We start from the raw sequence: 27,238 nt of genomic DNA, 5'->3' as shown, positions 1-27,238 counted from the left end.
GTGTCTCTTGTACCCCAAAAAATATATTTTTTTAACATTCAGTCATTCATTCTCATTTCAGAGATTTTCAGAATGGGCGTGTCTGAACAGGCCATTTCAGAATGGCAAGGCAAGTGACATCACCTGCCTTGCCATTGCATTGATGATGGCCAGACAGAATTGCTCAGTAGCCCCCCCCTGCCCAAAAGGACGTTTTGGTATTGCAGCTGAAAAAGCTTGGAATGACAGACAGTCAGATTGTGAGAAAAAATATCTGGATGTTTTTTAGGCTTACAACCTGTTTAAAACGTATTAGGGGGCAATATTTATATATAATATATATTTTTTAAATTCATGGTGTGGCCCCTTTAATAAAAATAGCTAAATTAACAGGACGTTAACATTTGTATACAACTGGGTTGGGTGATGTTCTATATTGTCTGAATCAAGTTTGTTTGCATTCGTTTACGTGCTAAAAGAGTGACTTTGAGAGCTGTTGTAATGTAAGTGAATGAGGAGCATATTTTTTATAATCAATTTCTAATCAACTGAGCAATTATTTTTGTTTTCTCTTCCACCTTTGGAGTTGCATCATGGCAAGGTAACTACACAACCCAAACCTCTACCAGAGTGGTCTTGCCCTTTAAGTAGAATAATTTCACTGCCTGTGATGTTGTCACTGCTGTATTGTAAGTACATGTGATATCAAACCTTTACTGTTATAGTGATTAATTGATTAATGTGTTGTATTGTAACCAGGTTTATTATCAACTTGTAAACTGGGTAGTGGAATTATTTAATAAATCTTTACTTGACAACAGCATTGTTCAAGTCTATGAATTGACTATGACAGTGGTTCTCAAAGCGGGGTCCTTGAGGGGGTCCCCAGCAAAATGTGTTAACATAGCATCACAATCACTTTAACTTTAACCACTTTAACCCTATACACAATGGCTATTTGAAAATAGACGATCTACAAGCTCACAAGGTGTCACAGCACATTGTGAGGTTGTAGATCTGCTTTGTTTTTAACATTATAACAACACACACGTCTCCACTCACTGACACAACATATTTTCAGAAGGGGGTCCGTGGACAAATGCATATTAATATGGGGGTCCTTGACATGAAAAGGACTGAGAACTACTGGTCTATATGGTACAGTATTGTAGGCTTACTGCACAGGCTTATAAAACTATAGATCTCATATTGACACTAATTGCTTATTTTTTTGTTTTTGTTTTTATAGATACAAATAAAAAGGAGAGAAGTACGACTAAGCTACATAATCACAGAGTCAATTTAACCAGAATAGTGAAGCTAGGGTTCATGTGGTTATAGAATAACAAGTGTATACAACATGTGTGAAGTTGATCACATGAACGGTTCTGATGATAATGTGAAGAACATACATAACAACCTTTATTTTATTTGTCATCTTTTCTTTCACATCAGAACATTGTAATGATCATTAGACTCAGAGTTTGAGTTTGAATGAATGTAGAATTTTGTGCAGGATGTAATTTGCATACAGATGTGAGGAGACTTCATTTAATTGACTACTTAATTGTTTTAATTATTTTATTTAAAAGATAAATACTCTCTCTCACACTTATGGCAGTGTGCCAGTGGGCACCTTGGAAGAGTGGGAACTTTGGGGGGAGAGGAGTGGGCACTAAAGAAGAATGGGCACCAGGAAGACTGGGCAATGGGGCGGGGGGGGGGGGGGGGGAGTGGGCACTAGAGAAGAATGGGCAAAAAAAAGTACAATATAAGAGTTTATTTGCCAAAATACTGAATATAGTAGACTACTGTTAAAAATAGTAAAAACTGTCAAATACCTGAACATTTTAAGTACTTCAAAAATGGTCAAATAGCTGAACTGAATGTGAGGATATAAAAACATATCTAAACAGTAGACTACACTATGTAGATAAACTGAGAGCAGCAAGGTCAAGCAGCAAGGTCAAGCAGCAAGGGGGTGCCTGACGCACAATATATTCAGATGGGGGTCTGCGTCCAAATGCATATTAATTTGGGGGTCGTTGACATGAAAAGGTTTGAGAACCTCAATCACACCAAACTGCTCACAGCTGTGCCACCAGGTGCAAACAGTGTTTCTAAAACACGTCCGTGTCAAGGGGACATGGACCAAACTGATTGTATTTGGCCGCGGACCCCCATCTGAAAATGTTTTGTGCCAGGGACCGCATGAGAGAAGATTTTTGTTTAAAAAAAATCTAATTCTGCGCTCGGGTGGCGCAGTGGTAAAGTCACTGCCCACCACCACGGAGGTTGTGGGTTCAAATCCACCGTGGTGCAACCGTCTTTGTCCAGCGTCTACACGAACACAATTGGCCCGTGTTCGGGGGAGGGAAGCCGGGCGGGGAGGAGGGTGATACTGGTCATTGCACGTACTCCTACAGGCTGGGGGCGGAGCCTGTCAGCGGGGAGTGTTGGGTGGGAGGAGTAGGACGAAGGCTCTATGTCCTCCTGGTGGGGGCTCCTCACTGGCAGGTGAGTCAGTAGGATACGACAGCATTGACAACACAGACATATGTGTGTGGAGAGGAATTAATTGGCATAACGACTAATTTGGGGAGAAAAAGGGGTAAACAATAATTGTCTACTCTAAATCAAAAAAGAAAAAAAAAGGGTTAAAGTACTATATTGTGATAGTAATCATTGCTACAGAGCGTTTGTTGAGTCACAGGGGTTTCTCCAGCTCTTTAGTAAACAGAATATAGTACATTCTCAGGTAGGTGACAACATATAAGCCAATCAGGAGAGAGCACTGAGTTTCTGTTTAATAAAGAGCTGGAGAGACATGGAGACTCCTTTTACTGAACAAACACTCTATAGCAATGAGTACTATCAGAAAATAGAGCTATTTAACACTTATTTTAACCAAAGTAAATCCCTTACCCTACCCTTAACTACTTTGATATAACAAGCCATTCAGTCAGGAATGTAGTGCTACTAGAAGAAACGGAGCGCACAGTACAGTATAATGCACATCTGCACACAAGCATGCGTTCAATATAAACTTTATGCACACATTTTTATTTTGTGTGTGCACCTTGACAAATATGAAAAAATTACATTACACTGCATATAGGGTGCAATGTAATTGATTATAAATAAATATAATACAATAATAATCTATTCCTATTTTAGGCATGTAATTATAGGCACAACCCATCTGCGCCAAAGTGGTTATCGATACCGTGATACATAAAAAATACAAAATAAAATACAAAAATTAAATAAGCGTGTTTCTCGATTATTCGATTAAGCACACTGGTATAATGCTCCACTTGTTTTTTTTTTGCATTATCGCAATAATCAAGTGTCAAGAAGTGTTTTATTTGTCACTTATGGAGTGTGCAGATTTTGTTCTGATGTGATGTTAACCAGGTGCACATGGTCGGGTGCAGGCCTAGGTCTCTGAGCTTTGTGTCAAACTGATCCTGGGACAGCTATCGTCATGTCTTATAATCACCAACTGATCTTTGTACAGCTATTATAGAGCAGATGTGCACACTGTACGTTATGTGTTGTTTTTTGTTGTTTTTGAACAGACTTGTGAAGACAAGTATCCCTTCGGGGACAATAAACATTATTATTATAATTATTATAATTTTTTTTTCCTTCTTTCTTTCTCCAACCATGTTTTACTTAAACAGTCTAGACTGTCGTCTTCCTGGATACAGATGATGCAACATCGTATCTTATACTATAATAATCTGATTGGCTGATTATTCTAAACTGCAGAACAAATCCTCCTTCCTTCTCATTCAGAGTCGAGCTTCTCTTGAAGTCAACACCTGCTTATTCTGATCTGTTTATTCTGATCTATTTGTTCTGATCTGTTTAATCAGATCTATTATTACGATTAATTCAGTTTAGTTCAGGTTTGATTTGATCTGCGATGATGAAGATTACAGCAGCCCTCCTCATCCTCTCCTCTGTACTTGGTGTCAAAGCTTACCGTACGTATATCAGACTCATGTTCTTAAAATATACATTTACGCTATATACATTTATATTTCTACTGTTGTTATATAACATACATGTATCTACTGTTATGATATTAAGTATACATTTATATGGTTATGCAGCATATTTGTTGTCTCCGCCAGACCGAAAAGCATAGAGAGAGAGTATGTTTTGAACCCTGTCCGTCCGTCCGGACGCCCGCGCGCGCGCGCGTGTGTGTGTGTGTGTGTGTGTGTGTGTGTGTGTGTGTGTGTGTGTGTGTGTGTGTGTGTGTGTGTGTGTGTGTGTCCGTCTGTGAACAGCTAATCTCCGGCACCGTTGGCTTGATCGCAGCGAAACTGCGCACACACTCTCCCTGGATGCCAGAGCAGAACCTTTTTTGACAGTACTGTAGCTACAGATTTTGTCCAAAAATCCCGCAAATCGGAACACAGTCAACATTCTATAGTCATTAAACAAAAGGGGTGTTACAGATTTATCATATTCCATCCTGATTGTCTAAAATTTGCTTCGATTGGCTAAGATTGACATCTAAAGTTTGCAGGAGTGTCCCGTTTTGAACAAAATGCTGCAAATTATGAACGCAAAGTCCGATTGAGGTGAAACTTTGCACACACATTCGCACTACATTGAGGAAAAATGCCACCTTTTAACATTCCCCTATTATAGCGCCACTTGGAGGCCGAATTTTGCAACACTTTTTTAAAAATATATTAGGCTACTCCTACAAATGTTGTCCAAACATCATGCAACTCGGTACACATTATCTCTAGTCAAGTGATCAAGACTGGATTCTCCTGTCTTCATACGAATCAGGCTAACAATATTACAAAAACAATGAATCCAATGTTTCAGTACATCTGTTTTACAGGAAGCTACCACTATTCAACCTTTCACTTCATATTCAACTTCAGGACCAAGCATGATTCTTTAATATCTGATGGTCTGATGAGGCATTGTTACAGAAGTTGTTTAATTTAATTTCATCTTTGTTTTCTTTCCAGTCATGCATAAGGACATTGCCATCACTGGCTGTTCAGACACAGATGGAGAGGAGATGTATGGAGTGGATGGTGAGGTGATCTGGTACGCAGACTTCATCAAAGGGAAGGAGGAGATGCCTCAGCCTAAGTTCATAGTGCCAATCACCTACCCAGGACAGTATGGAGTAGCTTTGAATCAGCAGCAGGTCTGCAAAGAAAGCCTGAACAGATGTCGAACAGCCTTGAAGAACCTACCACTGGAACCAGGTACTGTATACAGAAATACTAAAGACAACAACAATAATTATTAACTACTGTTAAACATATTTTACATCAATTAAATCATTTAACCACATGTACCCTAGTGTCCCTATTCTGGGGAGAACATTCAACGACAATAGATCTTGTAGATCTGCTTTTTCGACGAAGAGATTTGTGTAGAGGGCGGACTCGGAGGGGGGCCCACTGCACTGATTCACATGGGCCTGCAGTTCACATTGAATGTGCCTAATGCATTGTTTTGAGACATAATAAACTAAGATGAAAGCACATGATTAATTCAAGTGAATCAAAAACTTTAGAAGTTATATTTTAATCAAATAACCTATGTGCTAATTATGCTTTTGTCTTGAGAAACAGAATGATTGCTCTCCCTCCCTCTGGAGGGGAACATAAAGTATTACGTTCTCACATTATGTGCCATAAATTCCACATCTATATATATATATATATGTTTATGATCTCTTGTTATGAATTGCCTTTACTCGTAATTTGAAGGATGTAAAAGGTTTTTACATGTCATCTTACTCATCCCTGTAAAATAGGGATTCTCTAGTTGAGGTCATGTGGAGCAGGCTATGCACTTGACCGGTGATTGACCTGTATCTTTCACGTGCATCTTCCACCTGTCTTCTATTATGGAACAGGGAACTTCCCGCAACAAGGGAATTTCCAGATTGACCCGTATCATTCACGTGTAAGATACACGTGTCTGTTGTGTAACTTCATGACTGGGGTCAACCAGTTCACTTCTGACTGGGCTGGTTCCGCATTTCTGGAGGACTTCGGTTCTCACTTCAACTCTCCAAACCTACTCAATTTGACCTTCTCCTTTTTGGAGAAAGTATGATGCGGAGTCAGCCGCAGTAGTCAGACGCTTCTAGGGAAGTGGCCCATTTTAAAAACACTATATGGGGTTCCTGTTCTGTCTCAAGCTGCAATCTTCATGTCTAGACGTTTACCAGGTACTCAGCCCCGAGTCGAGATATGACAGATTGTTTCAACAGTATGTAACGTCTCTGTGTCTTTGTGTATTTTATGTGTCTTCAGAAGAACCTCGCAGCTCCATCTACCCCAGAGATGATGTTGAACTGGGAGTGGACAACTCTCTCATCTGTCATGTGACTGGTTTCTATCCTGCTCCAGTTCACGTCACATGGACCAGAAACAACCACAACGTGACCAGTGACATCACTGTCACCGTGCCGTACCCCAACGAAGATGGAACCTTCTACCAGTTCTCCAGGCTGAAGTTCAGACCAGAGCAGGGAGACATCTACAGCTGTACAGTGAACCACCTGTCACTGACTGAACCTGAGACCAGAGTGTGGGGTAAGAACACTGTCCTGATAAAATAAACCCTGTCCATAAATATGTACAATTTAGGCATGTAGGAGACAAGCGCAAGACCGGAATACATAGGAAGCAAACTAAGCATAAACTCTGTCAATAAACTACAAGGTAAGTAATCACATTGTTTGTTCTCCAGAGGTTACTGATCAAATCTAACTAATGGGCCACATGGCTGCCGGTATACATAGTAAGTAAAGTTTACTTAGTAAACTAAGCATGAGCTCATGCTTAGTTAAAACAGCATTACAGTGCTAACTGATGAAGTAAATTACAGAGACTGTTAAAGAAGTGAGTTCTGGAGCACATGAAGATGTATTGTGTCAACATTATTATTGGTGAAATGTGACAACAGAAAAATAGACCAATGTGTAGAAGTTGTATTATAACAGTAGAAGTTTGTCAAAAGGTAAATTGTCAAAGAAGTTAACGAGAAAAAGAGAAAAGAAAAGGAAAACAAAGCTTAGCCTATGGGCGGTGCCGGAGATTAGCTGGTGACAGACGGACACACACACACACACACGGACGGACGGACGGACAGGGGGTAAAACATATTCTCTCGCCATGCCTTCGGCCTGGCAGAGACAATAAGATTATGTTAATAAAGAGACAGACTACAGCCTACTAGGAAAAACGCAACTTATGTCTCTTGTCTATATTTTCCCTGTATAAAATAGGACACATCTTCTGCTCACAGGTAACTCATGTCTGAGGCCTGTAACATAAACAAATAATTGGTCTATATAGGTCTGTTTATTCCATCTCCGTCTTTTATTAGGCCTAATAGGCTTCCATGGAGGCTGGAATTAGGGTTCCAAGGAAGGATACATTAGAGGGTAGGGCGAACAGGTTTGAAAGGCTGACTTAAGCCACACTCACAGACTGACTGACTGTGTGTGTGTGTGTGTGTGTGTGTGTGTGTGTGTGTGTGTGTGTGTGTGTGTGTGTGTGTGTGTGTGTGTGTGTGTGTGTGTGTGTGTGTGTGTGTGTGTGTGTGTGTGTGTGTGTGCCTCTCCAGATGTGGATCAGATCCAGTCCAGTTCGGGTCCTGCTGTGTTCTGTGCTGTGGGGCTGACCCTGGGTCTGCTGGGGGTTGCTATGGGAACCTTCTTCCTCATCAAAGGAAATGAATGCAATGTCTTGATTTAATCATTTAATCTTGTTCTTCAATTATGATCATGGTCATTGTTTCTCATCATCTTAACACAAACAGTTCAATATCGCTTAAATTAACAGGTCTGTAGGATTATACAGTATGTTGTTTTCTAATTTAATTGATTTCAAATCAAGGTTATGTTTTTGTGATTGGGTGAGTGATAAACAACATCAACCGCTCATTGACCGCTCTCCCTGCCTGTTTGTCAGCGTGTCTCCCCTTATGTTTGTCTGCTAGCCTGTCTGCCAGTCAGCTTGTCCACCTGTTTACTCCCAAGTCCTTCAGTCTTTCCCCTGACAGTATTTCCGCCTATGTTTGTGTCAGTCCACCTGTATGTCCACGTGCCTGTCTGTCTGTCAATTGATTTGTTTGTCACTTGGTCTGTCTCAACTTGTGGCTGCTATGTGCCTTTCTGCATGTCTGTCTGTGTCTGCCCACCTGCCTTTCTGTGTGAGTCCCTGTCTGCTTGTATTGTTCGTCCATCTGTAAGTCTGTCAGCCTCGTTGGTTGTACGTCTGTCCCTCTGTCTATGTCTTGGTTTTCCTCTCGTCTGACTATCTGTGTTTCCTCGTTTCTCTGTCCCGTTTATCAGCAGTACAGCTAGTTGCCTGCCCGTCGGCTAGTCTGTGTGCTGTCTGTTGGCTGTGTTCTGTCTCGCCTGGTTGAATGAATGTGTATGTCCTTATATTTGTCCTTTTGAATGTCGTCTGCTCCTCTGTCCAGCTTTTCTGCTTGCCTCCCTTTCTGCCCATTTCTGTCTTGCCCTTCCCCAGCCCAGTCCCGTCCTGCGCTGTACAGTTCAGCTGGCCCAGTATTTTTACCCTGCCCCTGCCAGTTCTGTTTTTGTTCCCTGCCCTGTTTCTGCCCCGCTCTGCCCTTGTTCCTGCCCTGTTGTTCTGTATTAGTCTTGTATTCTGTTACTCTGTTGTTGCCTTGGTGTTCTGTATCTTGTATTATTTTGTAGTATTGTTCCTAATGTTTCCTGTCTGCCTAGTTACTGTTTACCTGCCTTGTCTCACCTCCCTGTGATTATTAGTTATCTCCACCTGTGTCCTGTTAGTCCCTCTGCCAATCATCTCTTAATTGTCTGTTGAGTTCACCTGTGTCCTGTTAATCCCATTAAGCCCTGTGTTTGACTATGTACATGTCGGTCCGTTGACCATGTTTGGAGAGTCCACTTCATGTTTGGCAGTTAGACCTCAGAATTTAAACTTGCCTACTTGTATTTACCTGTTTCCGTTTGGTTAATAAATACTTTGAGTTTATCCTGCCTGCCTCAAGTCCTGCTTTTGGGTCCTCTGCACTTTCCTGGCGGGGTCATGCCTATGTTCCCTCAGCCCTATGTTCCCTCAATCCCTAACAAAAAACAAATCATCCAAATTAGGCCCTATGTTCCCTCAGCCCTATGTTCCCTCAACCCTGTGTTCCCTCAGCCCTACTGTATGTTCCCTCAGCATCACAGATGGCCCTGCCATCATGTGCTGTTGGTGTCACCTGTTGGGGTCCCTGAAGGAGGGGGGGGCTGCCCTAGTTCCACTTGGGGTGTCACCCCAAAGGTCAATCTGTCTGTGTCCCAGGCATACCTTGTGTGTGTCCCATATGATCTGGTGTGTATAGTGCAAGTGGCAAGTTGGTCGGACCAATGGTGTCCGAGAACTGAAAATATGTGAATGTCTGTAAATGTCTGTCAGCGGGTCTGGGGAGAACACACAAGTCTCTGTGTGTTTGGCATAGTGTGGGTACCGGCTTCCCTGATTGGCCAACCCAACCCATCGGTTGTGGATTGTCTAAAAGACTCAAAATAAGGTAAAACCGCTGGCAGTGGCGGATGAATTACTTAATTAATACCTGGCAATGAATGTGTTAATACCTTACAGCAAGCCCAAATATTTAAATGTTTAAAAAGTGTCCAACTATTAATGTTTATTAGTCAGAAATCCCGGCCGTCAGTGACACTTATAATCTACACTTTTTCCATTTCAAAAGTCCATACTTTCCAGATTCAAATTTCCAGAATTCTCTATTGATTCTTCAGACCATATTTGACATACAAGTATAATAGCTACATGTAGATTCTTATGTAACAAAATGGGTTTAAAATCCAACTGTACTGTATGTTACATGTATAGCCTACTATTATGTTGCCAAATAATTGCAAGATTGTAGCCAAGTACATTAGGCTCATACAATTCAATTAAGCACTGCTTTATTAGAACATTAGAAGTTGTATTTTTTTTTTATGTTCGCCTATAATGACAAAATAGGGACGCCACATTGAAAGTGGTTAACACTAAACCCAGGCAATGCTAAACCAGAGCAATGTTATTGAGATTTTGTCATTTACATTTGAACTAACTTTATACCTTCAACCCCTACTGTAACAGAAGGGATGTTCATGTACAATTCACCAGTGAACTAGAAAGGAGAACTAAAGTCTATTGACTTTGCTTTATTGGCTGTTAGATTAGGTCAATCATATCAACACTGTTTAATAAATGACTATGATTAAAGACACTCCTGAACAGAAGGTTTGTGTATCTAAGGCTAAAGGATACCTTTATAGCTTCCTTATCGCTTCCTTTATGTGTTCCCTGTCATTTCAATAGACACTGACTGTGCTGCACAGACAGAGCTTTTTTTCCCAATTCATTTTCGGTTCTTATTTATAAAAGACACAAAAAATATGGAACTTCCAGAGGAAGTGGTCCAGGCTCTTTCAATCAATACCGTCAAGAATAGACTTGACAAATTCTGGTCATCAAAATACTTTTTGTACAATTACAGGGCTGGCTTGTGACTTCATAGACTGGTTAACCAACAGATTTGAACATTTTGATGTAAAATATGAAATTATGCGTGTACCGTATGTATATTGGGGGATTGTATGTGGGTTGTGGAATGATTTGTGGGGTGGGGTGGGTTGGTGGGTTGAAGGGTAGTTCATTGTGAATTGTGAATGTTGCAATTTGAAAGGAAATATTTATATTGTGTTGAGTCTGGCGTAGAGGATTGCATCCGGTGCCAGAAAATGTTCAATACATTTCAATACATTTCAATAAATGATTGACCTAATCCAACAGCCAATAAAGCAAAGTCAATAGACTTTAGTTCTCCTTTCTAGTTCACTGGTGAATTGTACGTGAACATCCCTTCTGTTACTGTAGGGGTAATATCATAATAATAATAATAATTAAAAAAATTAAAATAATACTAATAATGCGGCCAGTGGTGTAAAGTAACTAAGTACATTTACTCAAGTACTGTACTTAAGTACAATTTTGAGGTACTTTTACTTTACTAAAGTATTTCCTATTTTCAATACTTCTACTTCTACTCCAGTACATCTCGGAGACAAATATTGTACTTTTACTCCGTTACAATTATTTGAAAACTTTAGTTACTAGTTACTTTTCAGATATACATTCTATATTATAAAGCATGCATTAACCACTTTAGCCCTATTTATACCTAGGCTATTTGAAAATAGCAGTTTGTAGATCTGCTATTTTCAATAGCTTTTACTTTTGGTACTTTAAGTACATTTTGATGCCAATACTTTTTGTACTTTTACTCAAGTAAATTTTGAATTCTGGACTTTTACTTGTAAAAGAGTATAAGCATACTTTTACTTAAGTAAAGAATTTGAGTACTTTTTCCACCACTGCCCTCGTCTCAGGTCCCACATCGAAGAGGCCGGCCTCCGAGGGTGGTTTATACAGAGGACAGAAAGTGATTATGTGGTCAGCGGTCTGCTCTGGCTCCCCACACTCACATGCTGCTCCGTCCGCCAGGTCCCACTTCCTCATGGATGTTTTGAAGCATCCGAGACCGCTGGAGAAGTCAGTTCAGTTACAGAATGTCAACTCAACAACACTTCAACTAAACTCTGAAACATCTCAACTCATCAACACTTAAACTCTGAAACGTCTCAACTCATCAACATGATTTCAACTAAACTCTGGCTCTGTGTCTCACTGTGTTTCATCTGTTTCCATGCAGCAGGTAAACTTCATTTATCTACTTTATTAACAACTAAACAGTCCGTAACAATTCACACATTCATGACTTTATAACAGAAATATGAAGATTGATTACATAATTAACTTTTCTATTTCCAGATGGATATCTATTGTATTGGGTTGATTATTGTGTGTTTAACTCCACTGAGCTACAGGATACACAGTTCCTGAGAACATATTATCTCTATAAACAAGAGTTTGTCAGGTTTGACAGCAGGGTGGGGGAGTGGGTTGGATACACTGAGTTTGGTGTGAAGCAGGCAGAGAAGTGGAATATACTACCTGCATACATGGCTACAATGAGAGCACAGCGAGAGCTATACTGCAAACCCCACGTTGATGTAGACTACTACGCTATTCTGGATAAGAGAGGTGAGCTGATCTCAGAACTGCACTACAACCAATCACCTCATACACAATAACATAAAACAATATAAATGCATTTCTTTTTAGAGATTATTAATGGTGTTAACAATATTCTAATGGAGGTGATGATAAACATTTCACAACACCTAACACTTAACCCTTTAAGACCTGAGAAGATTCTAGAAATGTCTTCTAAATCCTAACAATTTTTTGAAAAAAAAACCCAAATAAAATGTCCTCGGTTTTTCAAAAATAGCAGATCTACAAGCTCATAGCGCGGCACTCGCTATGAGCTTGTATATCTGCTATTTTTGAATAGCCAAAGACATCTAAAGTGACACAGATGCGTTCCAGGTATCAATGGGTTAAGCCCTATATACTACAGCTGATCGACAAGTTGTGATGCAACGTTTTGTGAGCTTGTGGATCAGCTAGTTTTGCTTTGTTCTATTTAATAACAAAAATAACATCATGAAAATTGTGTGTGTGTGTGCGTGCGTGTGCTTGTAACTGAACTAGAATATCTATAAATCTATAACTTATTTATTGCAGAGGTAGAATTACTTTTGTATGATGATATTAGAATTATGTAATGTGTTCACATTGCATTTTATTATTGTATTCTACACTGTAACAAACTGCAGAATAATGTAAGACAAGCTGCTTCACATATAGACGTTGGTTAAATATTTCAATATTATCTGCCACCATCCGTTGGCCAAACCTTATTATAATGTGTAAATGACAATATTAATAATAATAATACTGTAATAATAATAATTATTATCATTATTAATGTGTAAATGATAATAATAATACAGTATTCATAATTGATTGAAACCTTTATTTATTCTCGAAAAGAGCATTGAGGTTTACCCTCATTTGCAATGCTGTCGAGATTACATACACAAAAAAATCAACAATTAAGGCACATACAGATATAAAACACAGAAACAACACAAATAAAACCATAACAGAACATTTGTAAGGTAAAAACAATTACATGTTGAGGTAGGGAGAATAATAATAATAACATCACCACCACCACCACTACCACCACCACCACCACTACCACTACCACTACCACTACTACTACTAATGTTCTTGTCATTCCAGTGGAGCCCTATGTGATGCTGAGCTCAGTGACTCCCCCTGGTGGCAGCAGACATACAGTCATGCTGAAGTGCAGCATCTATGGCTTCTATCCTAAACTGATCCTGGTCACATGGCTGAGAGACAGACAGCCAATCACCTCTGATGTGTCCTCCTCTGATGAGCTGGGAGATGGAGACTGGTACTACCAGTACCACGCCTTCCTGGAGTACACACCCAGGTACACACCTAATAGACACCAATACATAGAAATACACACCTCTACTACCATTACCACTCCTTCCTGGAGTACACACCCAGGTACACACCTAATAGACACCAATACATAGAAATACACACCTCTACTACCATTACCACTCCTTCCTGGAGTACATACCCAGGTACACACCTAATAGACACCAATACATAGAAATACACACCTCTACTACCATTACCACTCCTTCCTGGAGTACACACCCAGGTACACACCTAATAGACACCAATACATAGAAAGACACACCTTTACTACCAGTACCACTCCTTCCTGGAGTACACACCCAGGTACACACCTAATAGACACCAATACATAGAAACACACACCTCTACATCCAGGTTTTGTACCTTGGCACCAAGTACACACCTCTACACACCCAATACACACCTACAGCACCACACACACCACTAACCACCAGTACAGATCAGTACAGTACATACACCCTTGACCCAGTCATATGGGTCAAGGGTGAAAGAAGTGATTTGAGTATACTGTATTTAAAAGTTGCTGAGAGGTAGAATGTTTCCATAACAATATTGCCGTCTATGGTTTGTTTACTTCATGGATTATGTGAAGAACAGACACACTGGAAGGGCAATGGAATGGATTGAAGTGACGCTTATGAACAAACACTATTTCTAACGATTGCAACCTTTGTCAGATAATTGATTCAGGAAAATAAAATAATGTCTTGTTTTTTTATTTGCACTGTATATAATTTTATTGAGGTATCTAAAGAGCACAGAGAATGTTTCTGAACGGGCAGTCTGGCAGATTCATCGGGTTTCCAGGCCAGAAACCGTGTTCTTTAGATACCTGAATACAATGATATAGTGTGCACATTGAAAAATCAGAGACCAGAAAACAAAGTGTGATATTATGTTATATTCCTGAACCGATTATTGAACAAAGGCCACAATCATCAAAATGTACATAGTGTTTCTTCATAAGCCTGTCTTTCCAAGATTGATTGTTTATGGTTAACTAAAAAATACTAAAGATAAGCTCACTAAAGATAAATGAAGTTATATACTGATGGAAGTAATAATGTGTAATATGTTTTAACCCAATACAGTGTGTGTGTGTGTGTGCGTGTGCGTGTGCGGGTGTGGGTGTGTGTGTGTGTGTGTGTGTGTGTGTGTGTGTGTGTGTGTGTGTGTGTGTGTGTGTGTGTGTGTGTGTGTGTGTGTGTGTGTGTGTGTGTGTGTGTGTGTGTGTGTGTGTGCGCATGCACAGATCAGGAGAGAAGATCTCATGCATGGTGGAACTCCCCAGCCAGACTGAGCCTAAAATAGTGGACTGGGGTCAGTTACTCTACTGTACTTGTCTTTACTGTAATCTACTGTAATCTGATTACTGCACTGTTTTCATGTACTATATCCTACTGTAGCCTGTTTACTGTACTCTTCTTTTACTCTACCGTAATTACTTTAATCGGATTATTCACTGTTTTACTCTCCTCTAATCTAGGTAATCTGTTTACTGTGCTCTGTATCATGTCATGTCATGTCATGTCATGTCATGTCATGTCATGTCATGTCATGTCATGTCATGTCATGTCATGTCATGTCATGTCATGTCATGTCATGTCATGTCATAGTGTTTGGTTGTTGTATTGTCAGATGATTCCATGCCAGAGTCAGAGAAGAACAGGATCGCCATCGGAGCATCTGGTCTGGTTCTGGGTCTGGTCTTGTTCCTGTCTGGATTCATGTACTACCAGTGGAACAAGCAAGGTCATTAACATGTTTAATAATTTACTACCAGTGGAAGAAACAATGTCTAATCTATTCTAGAATTCTCTATTTTCTGCATTTAAAAAAAAAATCCTGATTTATGCTCACAATGCATCACGATCTAACGCATCGCTAGATGATGGTGCATGGTGGTGTTACACACCGAACATACCTGTAGCAGAGCTGCAAGGCCAGAATGCGACGCAGATGCCACGTTTTGTGGGTTGTAGATCTGCTGCTGTTCTCGATACGTGACCTTTGTAGGACGAAGTATAAATTCCAGGCAGCAGCAGCTATAGCGAGACAGTCAGGGAGAGAGAGAGAGAGATTACAAAGTAGGCTTCTGATGTGACAATGAGGATTTAACTTTATTTAGTGTGCAACTTTGCATATTTTGTAAGAACAATTGCCATTTCACCAACTATAAATCTGTTCTCTAAAGCAGTTAAAGGATTCTTTACCGATCTACAAGTTCACATTTTCAGCCCGGCCGGGTCAGGCTCGGGCAGAACCAAGCAAGAAATGGAGAACTCTACATTAAATGTGACACATTATACCAAAGTGGACAGACCTTGTTACACAGTATGTGATATTAATGTGGTATTAGTGATATTAATGTGATATTACAGTAGGTAATAACTAGACCGGTCTGTCTGTCTGTCTGTCTGTCTGTCTGTCTGTCTGTCACCTGTTTTAACCATCTCTCTTCTTCTATCAGGACGTATTCTGGTGCCGTCAAACTGAAGGTGAGAATATTTAGACTCCTCCCACACATCCACGTTGACTTCCTCTTCCTGTTAGACACAAACACATGTTTATAAAACTTGTATTTATTTATTATATTTGTATGTGACCAGTTTTGAGAGTTGTGTTAAAAGAATGAGCAGAAACCGTATTTAAACACATTAAATGGAATTGAACCAAATCTTGTTGGTCGAATAAATGTAAAAACAGTTTGCCTAGTTCTGTTTCCTGTGATTGGGTGCATCCACACATGTACGTCAAGTTGTCGTACGGAAGTCCCATCCACTCCCATGTTAAGTTAAAAACCGGAAGTACCGTTCCGGTTTTTCCTATAACATGGGAGTGGATGGGACTTCCGACTTCCGTACGACAACTTGACGTACATGTGTGGATGCACCCACTCAGATTAAGATAGTTCTGTTTCCTGTGATTCAGATTCAGATAGTCAGATAAAGGTGTCAGCATGACAGTTTTAACAGTCAGACTACTGCTGTACATGTATCTGGTTCGTCGGTGTGGTTTTGAATTTACACAGTTAATAAAGTCTAATTCAGTGGTTCTCAAAGTGTGGTCCAGGGACCCTCAGGGTTCCTCGAGGGTCCAAATGGACCCTTACAGTTCTGTAACTCTGTGAGAGTATATGGTCCATTTGGTTCAATTTGTTCACTCTCACAGTTATTGGGGTTCTTTAACATTAAGACGATCTCAAACATTAAAAGGTTTGAGAACCACTAGTCTAATTCTTAATGGTTTATTGTCTTTTCACAGAACAATGTGTTTTTATTGGATGTTTGTGTTTTCACAGCTGCAGACAGTCACTGCTGCCCCCTGGTGGAGAAAGGAGGAAATTCATGTTGTGAACATTCATTAGATCACTTTTTATAATTATACCATCATCTGACAACAGAAACATAAATATGTCAGTGGCAAAAATGTTACCGTGTTATGCACAAGATAAATGATCACAGACAGAATCAGAGGTAACCTTACTGGTAAATCAAATCAAATCAAATCAAACTTTATTTATAAGCTAGTGAAAAGAAGTGAGTCTTGAGGCGAGATTTAAAACCCCCAATACATAATGGTTAGAGGAAGTTTGTTTGTTTCTTTGTTTGTTTGTTTGTTTATTAAGGATCCCCATTAGTCTACACGTAGTGGAGACTATTCTTCCTGGGGTCCAGGCAAAAGACATCACAATACAAATCATAAAATGCAGCACAGCATGGTCAATCAATGTTAGTGAAATACAAACATAACGAGAGAACAAAATTGACATTAAAGGTAAGATAAGAATTTAAAAACAGGTTTTTCTGCCTGAAAAAATATCAACCTAATCTAATCTAATTTCCTTTCTGATCATTGCTTCCTTCAGTAGGTAAGAAATAAGTTGGCCCTGCAATGCTTGTGAAAAATATCTTATTTTATAATTTTCCGTAAATCATTTATATGTGATCACTTATGAGTTGCAATCATTATAGCATGTAATCATTTATAATACGTAATCATTTATATGTGATCATTTACAAAAATGTAATCATGGGTGGTTTTAAGTTAAATTTGAGTTATAAATTGCTTGGTTTGAATGTAATGTCTCATTATAAATAAAGTTTAATGTAAGGCAAAGGGTAAAGGTTTGAGGTAGGACTGGGCAATATGACTTCAAATCAATTTAAAACTTTTGCCTTGATTATGATTAATGAACCATTATATAAAAAAGTTACATTCTGTTCTACAAGCTCACAACGCGTGGCAATACGAACACGGCTTGTAGATCGGCAATTTTCATCATTTTTGTACTTTGTCACTATTGTACAACAAAGTATAATAAAGGCTAATCAATTTAGTCAATCATAAAAGAATCAATTAGATTTTTTTTCCCGTGTGGATTCACTCATATACAGTATAAGAAAGTAAACATAAGAAAAAAACATGTTAAAAAAACAACAACCTGCTTCTTGATTAATTGATTAATCTGTCTTTCATTATAGCGCCACCAAGAGGCAGATTTTAGCTTCTTTTTTGTATTACTCCTATACAAATTGTCTAAACATCACGCAAAACGCAGACGGTACCATGATCTCAAATGATCAAAACGGATCCATCCGATTTTTCATATTCGATCCTGATTGGCAAATTCCGGAGATTGCTGGCCCACAATAACCTTCCTGACCTGGCGGAGACCTGTGCTCCGAGGGGCACTTTTTCTAGTTTGTGTGTGTGTGTTTGTTTGCTTGTTTTTCCCGTGTTTTCATTATTTATTTGCTAACGATTTAACCATAAAAAATAAAGGCCTTTTAGGTGTTTACTTCCTTGTTGACTTCCTTATTTTGGAGTGCCTGGACTGCTTTGTTGCTTATCCTGTTTAACAGTTTTTCAATAAGAGCACCCTTCATTGTTTAATCTACATAACAGTATACCCTTCATAGTTTGTTTAATCTACATTACAGTATACATAACACTACATAGTTTAATCTACATTACAGTATACATAGCACTACATAGTTTAATCTACATTACAGTATACATAACACTACATAGTTTAATCTACATTACAGTATACATAACACTACATAGTTTAATCTACATTACAGTACATCAACTGTTTTATCATTTGCTTGTACTGTACCTTCTTATGTTATTGGACTAATACAATGAATAATGATTTATTGGGTATGAAGTTGTGATGTAATGTTCTCTCAAAAATAAATATTACAATTGCTGACATTAGTTTTACCATTTTGTTATTCAACCATCAATGTGGGAACATCTTTAGAGACTATTCGACCATAAAAACACTTTGTAAAGTTGTTAAACCATTCATTAATTCATGATGAAAGAAAATCAGCTTGGGAAACTAATACAGTTCCCCACCCCCAATATGTATGTACCTTTAGAAACCCTGAACCTTGAGTAGTTGTATTGTTCTGGCTGACAGTCCGATCACATCCTGCACTGACACTGACATGAACGGTTGCTCTTCTGTTTGTCTTTAATCACTCAAACCCTCTCGTCCTGAAACGGACCTGAGTTACAACTGTATTGGATCTCTTTGTTTCTGTCTTCACCGAATCTCTGCACCAAATATAGCTGATCTAGAACTTGTAGATCTGCTTTTTTTTTTGCCAAAGTTCCCCCCAGGATAGCGATGCTGGGGTTCAAGTGGTTAAAAATAATGCATGCATGAGTCATTGAATGTGCGCTTTCAGCCACAATTTCCGACCCCATTTACTGATTTCTTTCCCATACAGTATATTGAAATGTTCATAAAACACATGATTTTAGAAAAGTAGTCTTTGTGACAGAAGCTGCTGCATCCATGCCCCAATTATGAACCTTCTTTAAGTCATTATGTTCATCTTTTTCTCTTGCCATGTTGATCCAAAATCAAGATCAGCCGGGCCAGATAAGCTTTTTATACATGTCATATAGCATGATATAGAATGTTAATCTTAACTAATTTGTGTCATGCAGTACGGAAGCAGATGATTGTTATGTTTCTCCACTCGGGTATGTTTTACTCAGTTTTTTTTTATTGTAATTCTTTTGTTTTGGGCGGGGGTTCCAAATCTATGCTCAGACTTACTCATTTTGAGACAGTTATTCAACACAACAGACAGGATATCCTGCAACGGCAACACATCATGAATTGCATGTTTTATGTGAAACAATTACAGTACAGTATCAAGAGCAGCACTACCAAATTGTGGAACAGTTTTCACCCGGCCGCCGTCAGACTGCTGAACAAGGCATGAGCCGTGCGGCATGAGCCGGCGGTGCTGTCAGGCTGGTCTCGGACCTTTGCTCTTCCCTGAACCTACCTGTGGATTACCAGGGACAAATGACTTGGATTTAGCTCTTCCTTGGACCTTCCTGTGGATTATACCAGGGACAAGTAAGTGACTTTTTTTCTTTGCTCTTCCTCATGGACCTACTTGCAGATTATACCAGTGTGGATTATGCGGTCGACATGCACTGACATGTTGCACCTTAATCCCATGTATAACGCACTGACTTGTCTTTTTATTGTATTTTTTTCTAGCACCTTAACTAACGTCAATAAGTATATCATGCACAGTATACATTGCTATGCTCACGCACCTTTATACTCACCTTTTTTTTCCTCTTGTTTGATCTCCTTTCCCACTTGCCCCCCCCCCCTCCCTCTTCTTGGAGAATCAGCTCCACTGAAGGCTGGGACTGAATGCAGTTGAGATGCATTATGGGGTGGGATTCCATTTGAAATCAAGGGTCATGACTTACAGTATATTAAATTGTTTACATATATCTTAGTCATTGTTTGCTTTATTCAGACAGGAAACTGAAGGCAGAGAGAGAGGAAGTGCAACCAATGTCTCCAGACGAAATCGAACTGGTGATCGTGCCATTATGTGGTCGACAAACTGTCGAGTCATCCACTGGTGCTGGTTTGATTTTACATCAGATGTATCAATTGAAGAGGTCGCTCTGGTGGCACAGGGGGTGAAGTACCTGTCCACCACCACGGAGTCTCAGGGTTCTAATCCTCTGCAGTGCAACCGACTTGTCGATCATCTGCGGGGAGGGTGATATTTGTCACTGCACATGCTCCTACGAGCTGGGGTGGCGCCTGTCCGTGAGGAATGTTGAACGGACGGAACGGTAATTCTTCTGGTGGGGGCTCCTCACTGGAAGGTGAGGCAGTAGGGACCAACAGCAGTGGCAAACACTGGGAGGAACTATTAAATTGGGATAATGAATTGGTTAATTGATTAATCTGTCTTTCATTATAGCGCCACCAAGAGGCATATTTTAGCTTCTTTTTTTTATTACTCCTATACAAATTGTCTAAACATCACGCAAAACGCAGACGGTACACATTATCTCAAATGATCAAGACGGATCCATCCGATTTTTCATATTCGATCCTGATTGGCAAATTCCGGAGATTGCTGGCCCACAATATAACCTTCCTGACCTGGCGGAGACCTGTGCTCCGAGGGGCACTTTTTCTAGTTTGTGTGTGTGTGTGTTTGTTTGCTTGTTTTTCCCGTGTTTTCATTATTTATTCGCTAACGATTTAACCATAAAAAATAAAGGCCTTTTAGGTGTTTACTTCCTTGTTGACTTCCTTATTTTGGAGTGTCTGGACTGCTTTGTTGCTTATCCTGTTTAACAGTTTTTCAATAAGAGCACCCTTCATTGTTTAATCTACATAACAGTATACATTACCCTTCATAGTTTGTTTAATCTACATTACAGTATACATAGCACTACATAGTTTAATCTACATTACAGTATACATAACAGTACATAGTTTAATCTACATTACAGTATACATAGCACTACATAGTTTAATCTACATTACAGTATTACATAACACTACATAGTTTAATCTACATTACAGTATACATAGCATTACATAGTTTAATCTACATTACAGTATTACATAACACTACATAGTTTAATCTACATTACAGTATACATAACACTACATAGTTTAATCTACATTACAGTATACATAGCACTACATAGTTTAATCTACATTACAGTATACATAGCACTACATAGTTTAATCTACATTACAGTATACATAACACTACATAGTTTAATCTACATTACAGTACATCAACTGTTTTATCATTTGCTTGTACTGTACCTTCTTATGTTATTGGACTAATACAATGTATAATGATTTATTGGGTATGAAGTTGTGATGTAATGTTCTCTCAAAAATAAATATTACAATTGCTGGCATTAGTTTTACCATTTTGTTATTCAACCATCAATGTGGGAACATCTTTAGAGACTATTCGACCCTAAAAACACTTTGTAAAGTTGTTAAACCATTCATTAATTCATGATGAAAGAAAATCAGCTTGGGAAACTAATACAGTTCCCCACCCCCAATATGTATGTACCTTTAGAAACCCTGAACCTTGAGTAGTTGTATTGTTCTGGCTGACAGTCCGATCACATCCTGCACTGACACTGACATGAACGGTTGCTCTTCTGTTTGTCTTTAATCACTCAAACCCTCTCGTCCTGAAACGGACCTGAGTTACAACTGTATTGGATCTCTTTGTTTCTGTCTTCACCGAATCTCTGCACCAAATATAGCTGATCTAGAACTTGTAGATCTGCTTTTTTTTTGGCCAAAGTTCCCCCCAGGATAGCGATGCTGGGGTTCAAGTGGTTAAAAATAATGCATGCATGAGTCATTGAATGTGCGCTTTCAGCCACAATTTCCGACCCCATTTACTGATTTCTTTCCCATACAGTATATTGAAATGTCACATTTACTCGCTGTTCATAAAACACATGATTTTAGAAAAGTAGTCTTTGTGACAGAAGCTGCTGCATCCATGCCCCAATTATGAACCTTCTTTAAGTCATTATGTTCATCTTTTTCTCTTGCCATGTTGATCCAAAATCAAGATCAGCCGGGCCAGATAAGCTTTTTATACATGTCATATAGCACGATATAGAATGTTAATCTTAACTAATTTGTGTCATGCAGTACGGAAGCAGATGAATGTTATGTTTCTCCACTCGGGTATGTTTTACTCAGTTTTTTTTATTGTAATTATTTTGTTTTGGTCCAAATCTATGCTCAGACTTACTCATTTTGAGACAGTTATTCAACACAACAGACAGGATATCCTGCAACGGCAACACATCATGAATTGCAGTTTTATGTGAAACAATTACAGTACAGTATCAAGAGCAGCACTACCAAATTGTGGAACAGTTTTCACCCGGCCGCCGTCAGACTGCTGAACAAGACATGAGCCGTGCGGCATGAGCCGGCGGTGCTGTCAGGCTGGTCTCGGACCTTTGCTCTTCCCTGAACCTACCTGTGGATTACCAGGGACAAATTACTTGGATTTAGCTCTTCCTTGGATCCACCTGTGGATTATACCAGGGACAAGTAAGTGACTTGACTTTTTTTTCTTTTCTCTTCCTCATGGACCTACTTGCAGATTATACCAGTGTGGATTATGCGGTCGACATGCACTGACATGTTGCACCTTAATCCCATGTATAACGCACTGACTTGTCTTTTTATTGTATTTTTTTCTAGCACCTTAACTAACGTCAATAAGTATATCATGCACAGTATACATTGCTATGCTCACGCACCTTTATACTCACCTTTTTTTTCCTCTTGTTTGATCTCCTTTCCCACTTGCCCCCCCCCCCCCCCTCCCTCTTCTTCTTCCCCTCCCTTTTTTTCTATGGAAATAACAATACGATGGGAACTATGCACAAAAACGAATTTCACCTACTTTTTTACTTCTGTAAACCTGTGATGTGACAATAAAGCTGATTCTGATTCTACTATCCTATCAGAAACATTCTTAAAAACTGTGCTCTGGTTTAGTGATTCAAGGCAACAACAGTGGGTTCACTATAGACACTTTCTGGTCTTCTGTAAATGTACGCATGAACAACACTTGAACACACACAACACAACATCTTGATGAAAGTTTTATTTTATATTAAATATATTACAATACTGAATGATTGAGTAAGAGAGAAAATAAATCTGGGCATTGGGTTTTTGCATCGTCAGTCTATGTACAGCATCCATCCAAAAGAAAAAGACACAAACTACAGTCTGGAGACGGCCTGGGGACCAGAGTGATGTATATGGACCTGTTAACAGCAGTGTGGCTCAGCCAGCCGGACTGGACTCAATGTACAATACTACATATGAGATTTCAGTTAACTGTTCAATTAAAATGTGTCTTGTAGTGTTAACTACAGATCAGTGACATGGTGAAAATGAAATGCTATAGCATGGCCTGAAGCCTTCACAAGAAGATATTGATTTGAAATGAAACATTACATCCAAATCAAATGGATGCAGACTGTCTTGGATATCTGGAGAAATCTTGGAGAATCAGCTCCACTGAAGGCTGGGACTGAATGCAGTTGAGATGCATTATGGGGTGGGATTCCATTTGAAATCAAGGGTCATGACTTACAGTATATTAAATTGTTTACATATATCTTAGTCATTGTTTGCTTTATTCAGACAGGAAACTGAAGGCAGAGAGAGAGGAAGTGCAACCAATGTCTCCAGCCGAAATCGAACTGGTGATCGTGCCATTATGTGGTCGACAAACTGTCGAGTCATCCACTGGTGCTGGTTTGATTTTACATCAGATGTATCAATTGAAGAGGTCGCTCTGGTGGCACAGGGGGTGAAGTACCTGTCCACCACCACGGAGTCTCAGGGTTCTAATCCTCTGCAGTGCAACCGACTTGTCGATCATCTGCGGGGAGGGTGATATTTGTCACTGCACATTCTCCTACGAGCTGGGGTGGCGCCTGTCCGTGAGGAATGTTGAACGGACGGAACGGTAATTCTTCTGGTGGGGGCTCCTCACTGGAAGGTGAGGCAGTATAGGGACCAACAGCAGTGGCAAACACTGGGAGGAACTATTAAATTGGGATAATGAATTGGGTAAAAAAAACTATTGGCTACGCTAAATTTAGGGGGGTGGGAATATTTATCAATTGAACCCATGAACACATTTCAATTACTTGGGACAAGAGGCAAGACAGTAGGACACTTCATGGCTTGATACTTTAAGTAAACATCATTTAAAGGATTTTCTGAATTTGGGTCCACAGGTAAAATATGGTTTAAAAAAGAAAAGAATGACATTTGTACCAGCCACAAAAAACTCATCGTGACACCTGTGGTCTTGTCCACACCCTGAACAACAACCAATCCAAGTTTATTACAGGACAGTCTGTGACACAGACACGTGGAGACATGTTGAACCACAGTTCATTTCCGCACAGTATTGAGATGTTTAAAATATTGCTCGAGAATCGTGAACACGATACTCACCGATACTTCCCATACAACAGCTTGGACGTTGTGTGAATTTTACTCAGTAATGAAAACCAAAGCTCTGATAGCGAGAAAAAGGCAAAATCATCAGCTCACCAGGACAGAGCTCTATAACGCATTTATGCTCCATGCCGCCATAGCTGTGTCCAAGCCGTATACAATAGACATCACACAGATCTTCACATGCTAGAGTAAGTAGTAACACCTCGGAATGACCCCCAGATAAGTGTGCTTTAAAACGAAAAGAACCAACTCAAATCAAGTCTCCACCCACACCCATCAATGCACAATTACAATAATGCACTTAATTCAATTACCATTGAACAACTGCTGTACATAATACTGAGAGAAAAAAGACAACATTATAAAGGTACTTGAGAGTTAAAAAAAAAAGATACTTGTCATCTGGTAGCAATATTAATCTAATATTGTGAAGATCTTAGTATCTATACAGTCTTAGTGCATACACAAACTTAAAACGAACAGGCCCACATTGAAAGGAACCGAAAAAGGCAGCTAAACCACATAAAGAGAGAGAGAGAGAGAGAGAGAGAGAGCCTTAAGACAGAATAGTATCTACAGATGGCTTCATTTATACTTTGTTGTAAGACACAGCCGTGCGACAAAGTATAAATTAGCCTTAAGTGTTTAATCAAGTTGTTATGGGGAATGGATCTCAGATAGATAATAAAACAAAACAAAAAGAAAGTAATCATAAACTGTGATGCTGGCATGCGCTGTCATTAGTCTATGCACAGCATCGGTATCAATTCATAGATTCTCGTCTCATCTTTCAACCAACGTCGTGGATTGATTCCATGACCAGCTGGCTTTAAAGGCTGACTTATCCTTAGTTGAGTGCTGGCGTCGTGCCCCCGAACATAGCCGATCCACAAATTTGTAGATCTACTATTTTCGTAGCATGACACATGGCACACAACCAAGTGTAACCCAGGCTTTAGGCGTCTTGCGGTTCAGTCTGCTGTCAGTGTAGTGTGTCAGAAAAACGCAGCAGGTGTCAATAAAGGAATAACGTGGCTTAACATGCTCATTCCCCCAGTAAAGAAACGCACCATTAGCAGAGGACAGACAGAAGGCTCACTGTCATGCTAAACGCTCTTAAAACAGCAAGCACTGTACACTAAGGATTCATCACCTGCCAGGCTAAATGTCTGTAGCATCACAGCCAAAAAAGAAAAAAACAACCATTTCAATCCCAACTTCCCAGATTCTCAGGAAACAGCGGTTTAGAGCTGTTAACTGTTGTCGAGCATCTTCACGGCGGGACTTCAGTGTCAAATTCAGCTAAAGCCAGTGTCTTCTTCATGTGCGTAGTCGTCTAGCTTTCAGTGCGGGCCTCAATACATCCAAAGATAGCGTCAGAGCAAACTAAAAGACATCTGGATCTATCATCCAGGTGAGAAAGAGGTGAAACAGGGGGGGGCATCATTCACGTCTAAATAGCTACACCAAAAAAAAAACACTTCTTTCTATCCCGTCTCTCTACCGAGGGCGAGGAAGGAGACGGCAAACCTACTTGACTTAGTTAAATAAAAGAGGAGAGAAATCACTCTCGTCATCGACGGTCAACTCCATAACATTCTTCATTAACACAGTGTGCCAAAAAAATCAACATCAACTTCTTAAATCTAATTTAAACTTTGTCAAACCACCATGTTGCTTGATTGAAAATAACATAATTATTTCTCAAAAATACGTTTTCGAGTTCGAACGTGTCGCCGCGCGTTTTTTACAATTGAAAATCGGTTATTTTCGTCGAGAGACACGTTCGTGTGACGGACGTACAAATTAGACGTCAATCAGTCAATTAATCAATCGGTCATTCAATCAATCACAGTTGAATCTGCATGCATTTCTCCCGTCGTCGCAGGAGGAAAGCAGAGAGGTGAGGGCGGAACGAGACAGCTCGTACATTCTGCCACGGGAGGAAGTGGGCGTGAGCGACAGCAGATCACACAGGACAACAAGACACAGGGAAGAGGAGAATGGACGGAACATAGAACGCTACAACACACACACACACACACACACACACACACACACACACACACACACACACACACACACACACACACACACACACACACACACACACACACACACACCACACAGCAGGGAGGAAGAGGAGAGGAGCAACTCTTCGAAAGTAGTAAACAAAAAGAGCATGAAGACGTCTCATTGGCTGTCCTTGCCTGTACATATTTACACACCGTCGTTAAGGGCTCAGCTCTACTAGGCTATAGTAAGACTAAAGGCTGGTTTATACTTGGTTGCAGTGCGGTGTCTCGCACCGACAATAGGCAATCTGCAAGCTCTCAATGCGTCACAGCGCGCCATGTTGTGAGCTTGTAGATTTTGCCTATTTTCAGTGTGAGACACCGGCAAGGAAACCAAG

At 39.7% G+C, this 27,238-nt stretch overlaps 2 protein-coding genes across 2 annotated transcripts; both read left to right on the top strand.

Moving 5' to 3' along the window:
- Positions 1 to 3,913: 3,913 nt before the first annotated feature.
- LOC308081072 (H-2 class II histocompatibility antigen, A-U alpha chain-like) lies at positions 3,914 to 7,795 on the top strand (the record flags this gene model as incomplete). The annotated part of the gene is made up of 4 exons (XM_080457472.1): positions 3,914 to 3,971; positions 4,983 to 5,228; positions 6,291 to 6,572; positions 7,609 to 7,795. 4 exons carry the CDS (start codon positions 3,914 to 3,916, stop codon positions 7,737 to 7,739), a joined length of 717 nt encoding a protein of 238 aa, XP_080313598.1. The 3' UTR covers positions 7,740 to 7,795.
- Positions 7,796 to 10,247: 2,452 nt separating this feature from the next.
- Positions 10,248 to 17,187, top strand: LOC308081074 (H-2 class II histocompatibility antigen, I-E beta chain-like; the record flags this gene model as incomplete). Its single annotated transcript, XM_080457474.1, has 8 exons — positions 10,248 to 10,274; positions 11,746 to 11,748; positions 11,921 to 12,137; positions 13,248 to 13,464; positions 14,734 to 14,801; positions 15,120 to 15,233; positions 15,952 to 15,979; positions 16,783 to 17,187. 7 exons carry the CDS (start codon positions 10,248 to 10,250, stop codon positions 15,975 to 15,977), a joined length of 672 nt encoding a protein of 223 aa, XP_080313600.1. The 3' UTR covers positions 15,978 to 15,979; positions 16,783 to 17,187.
- Between the last annotated feature and the right edge of the window lie 10,051 nt (positions 17,188 to 27,238).

Source organism: Gymnoscopelus braueri (assembly GCF_963280865.1).
Source record: "Gymnoscopelus braueri genome assembly, contig: SCAFFOLD_217, whole genome shotgun sequence".
Lineage (NCBI taxonomy): Eukaryota > Metazoa > Chordata > Actinopteri > Myctophiformes > Myctophidae > Gymnoscopelus > Gymnoscopelus braueri.
This window is presented reverse-complemented; position numbering and strand designations above follow the sequence as displayed.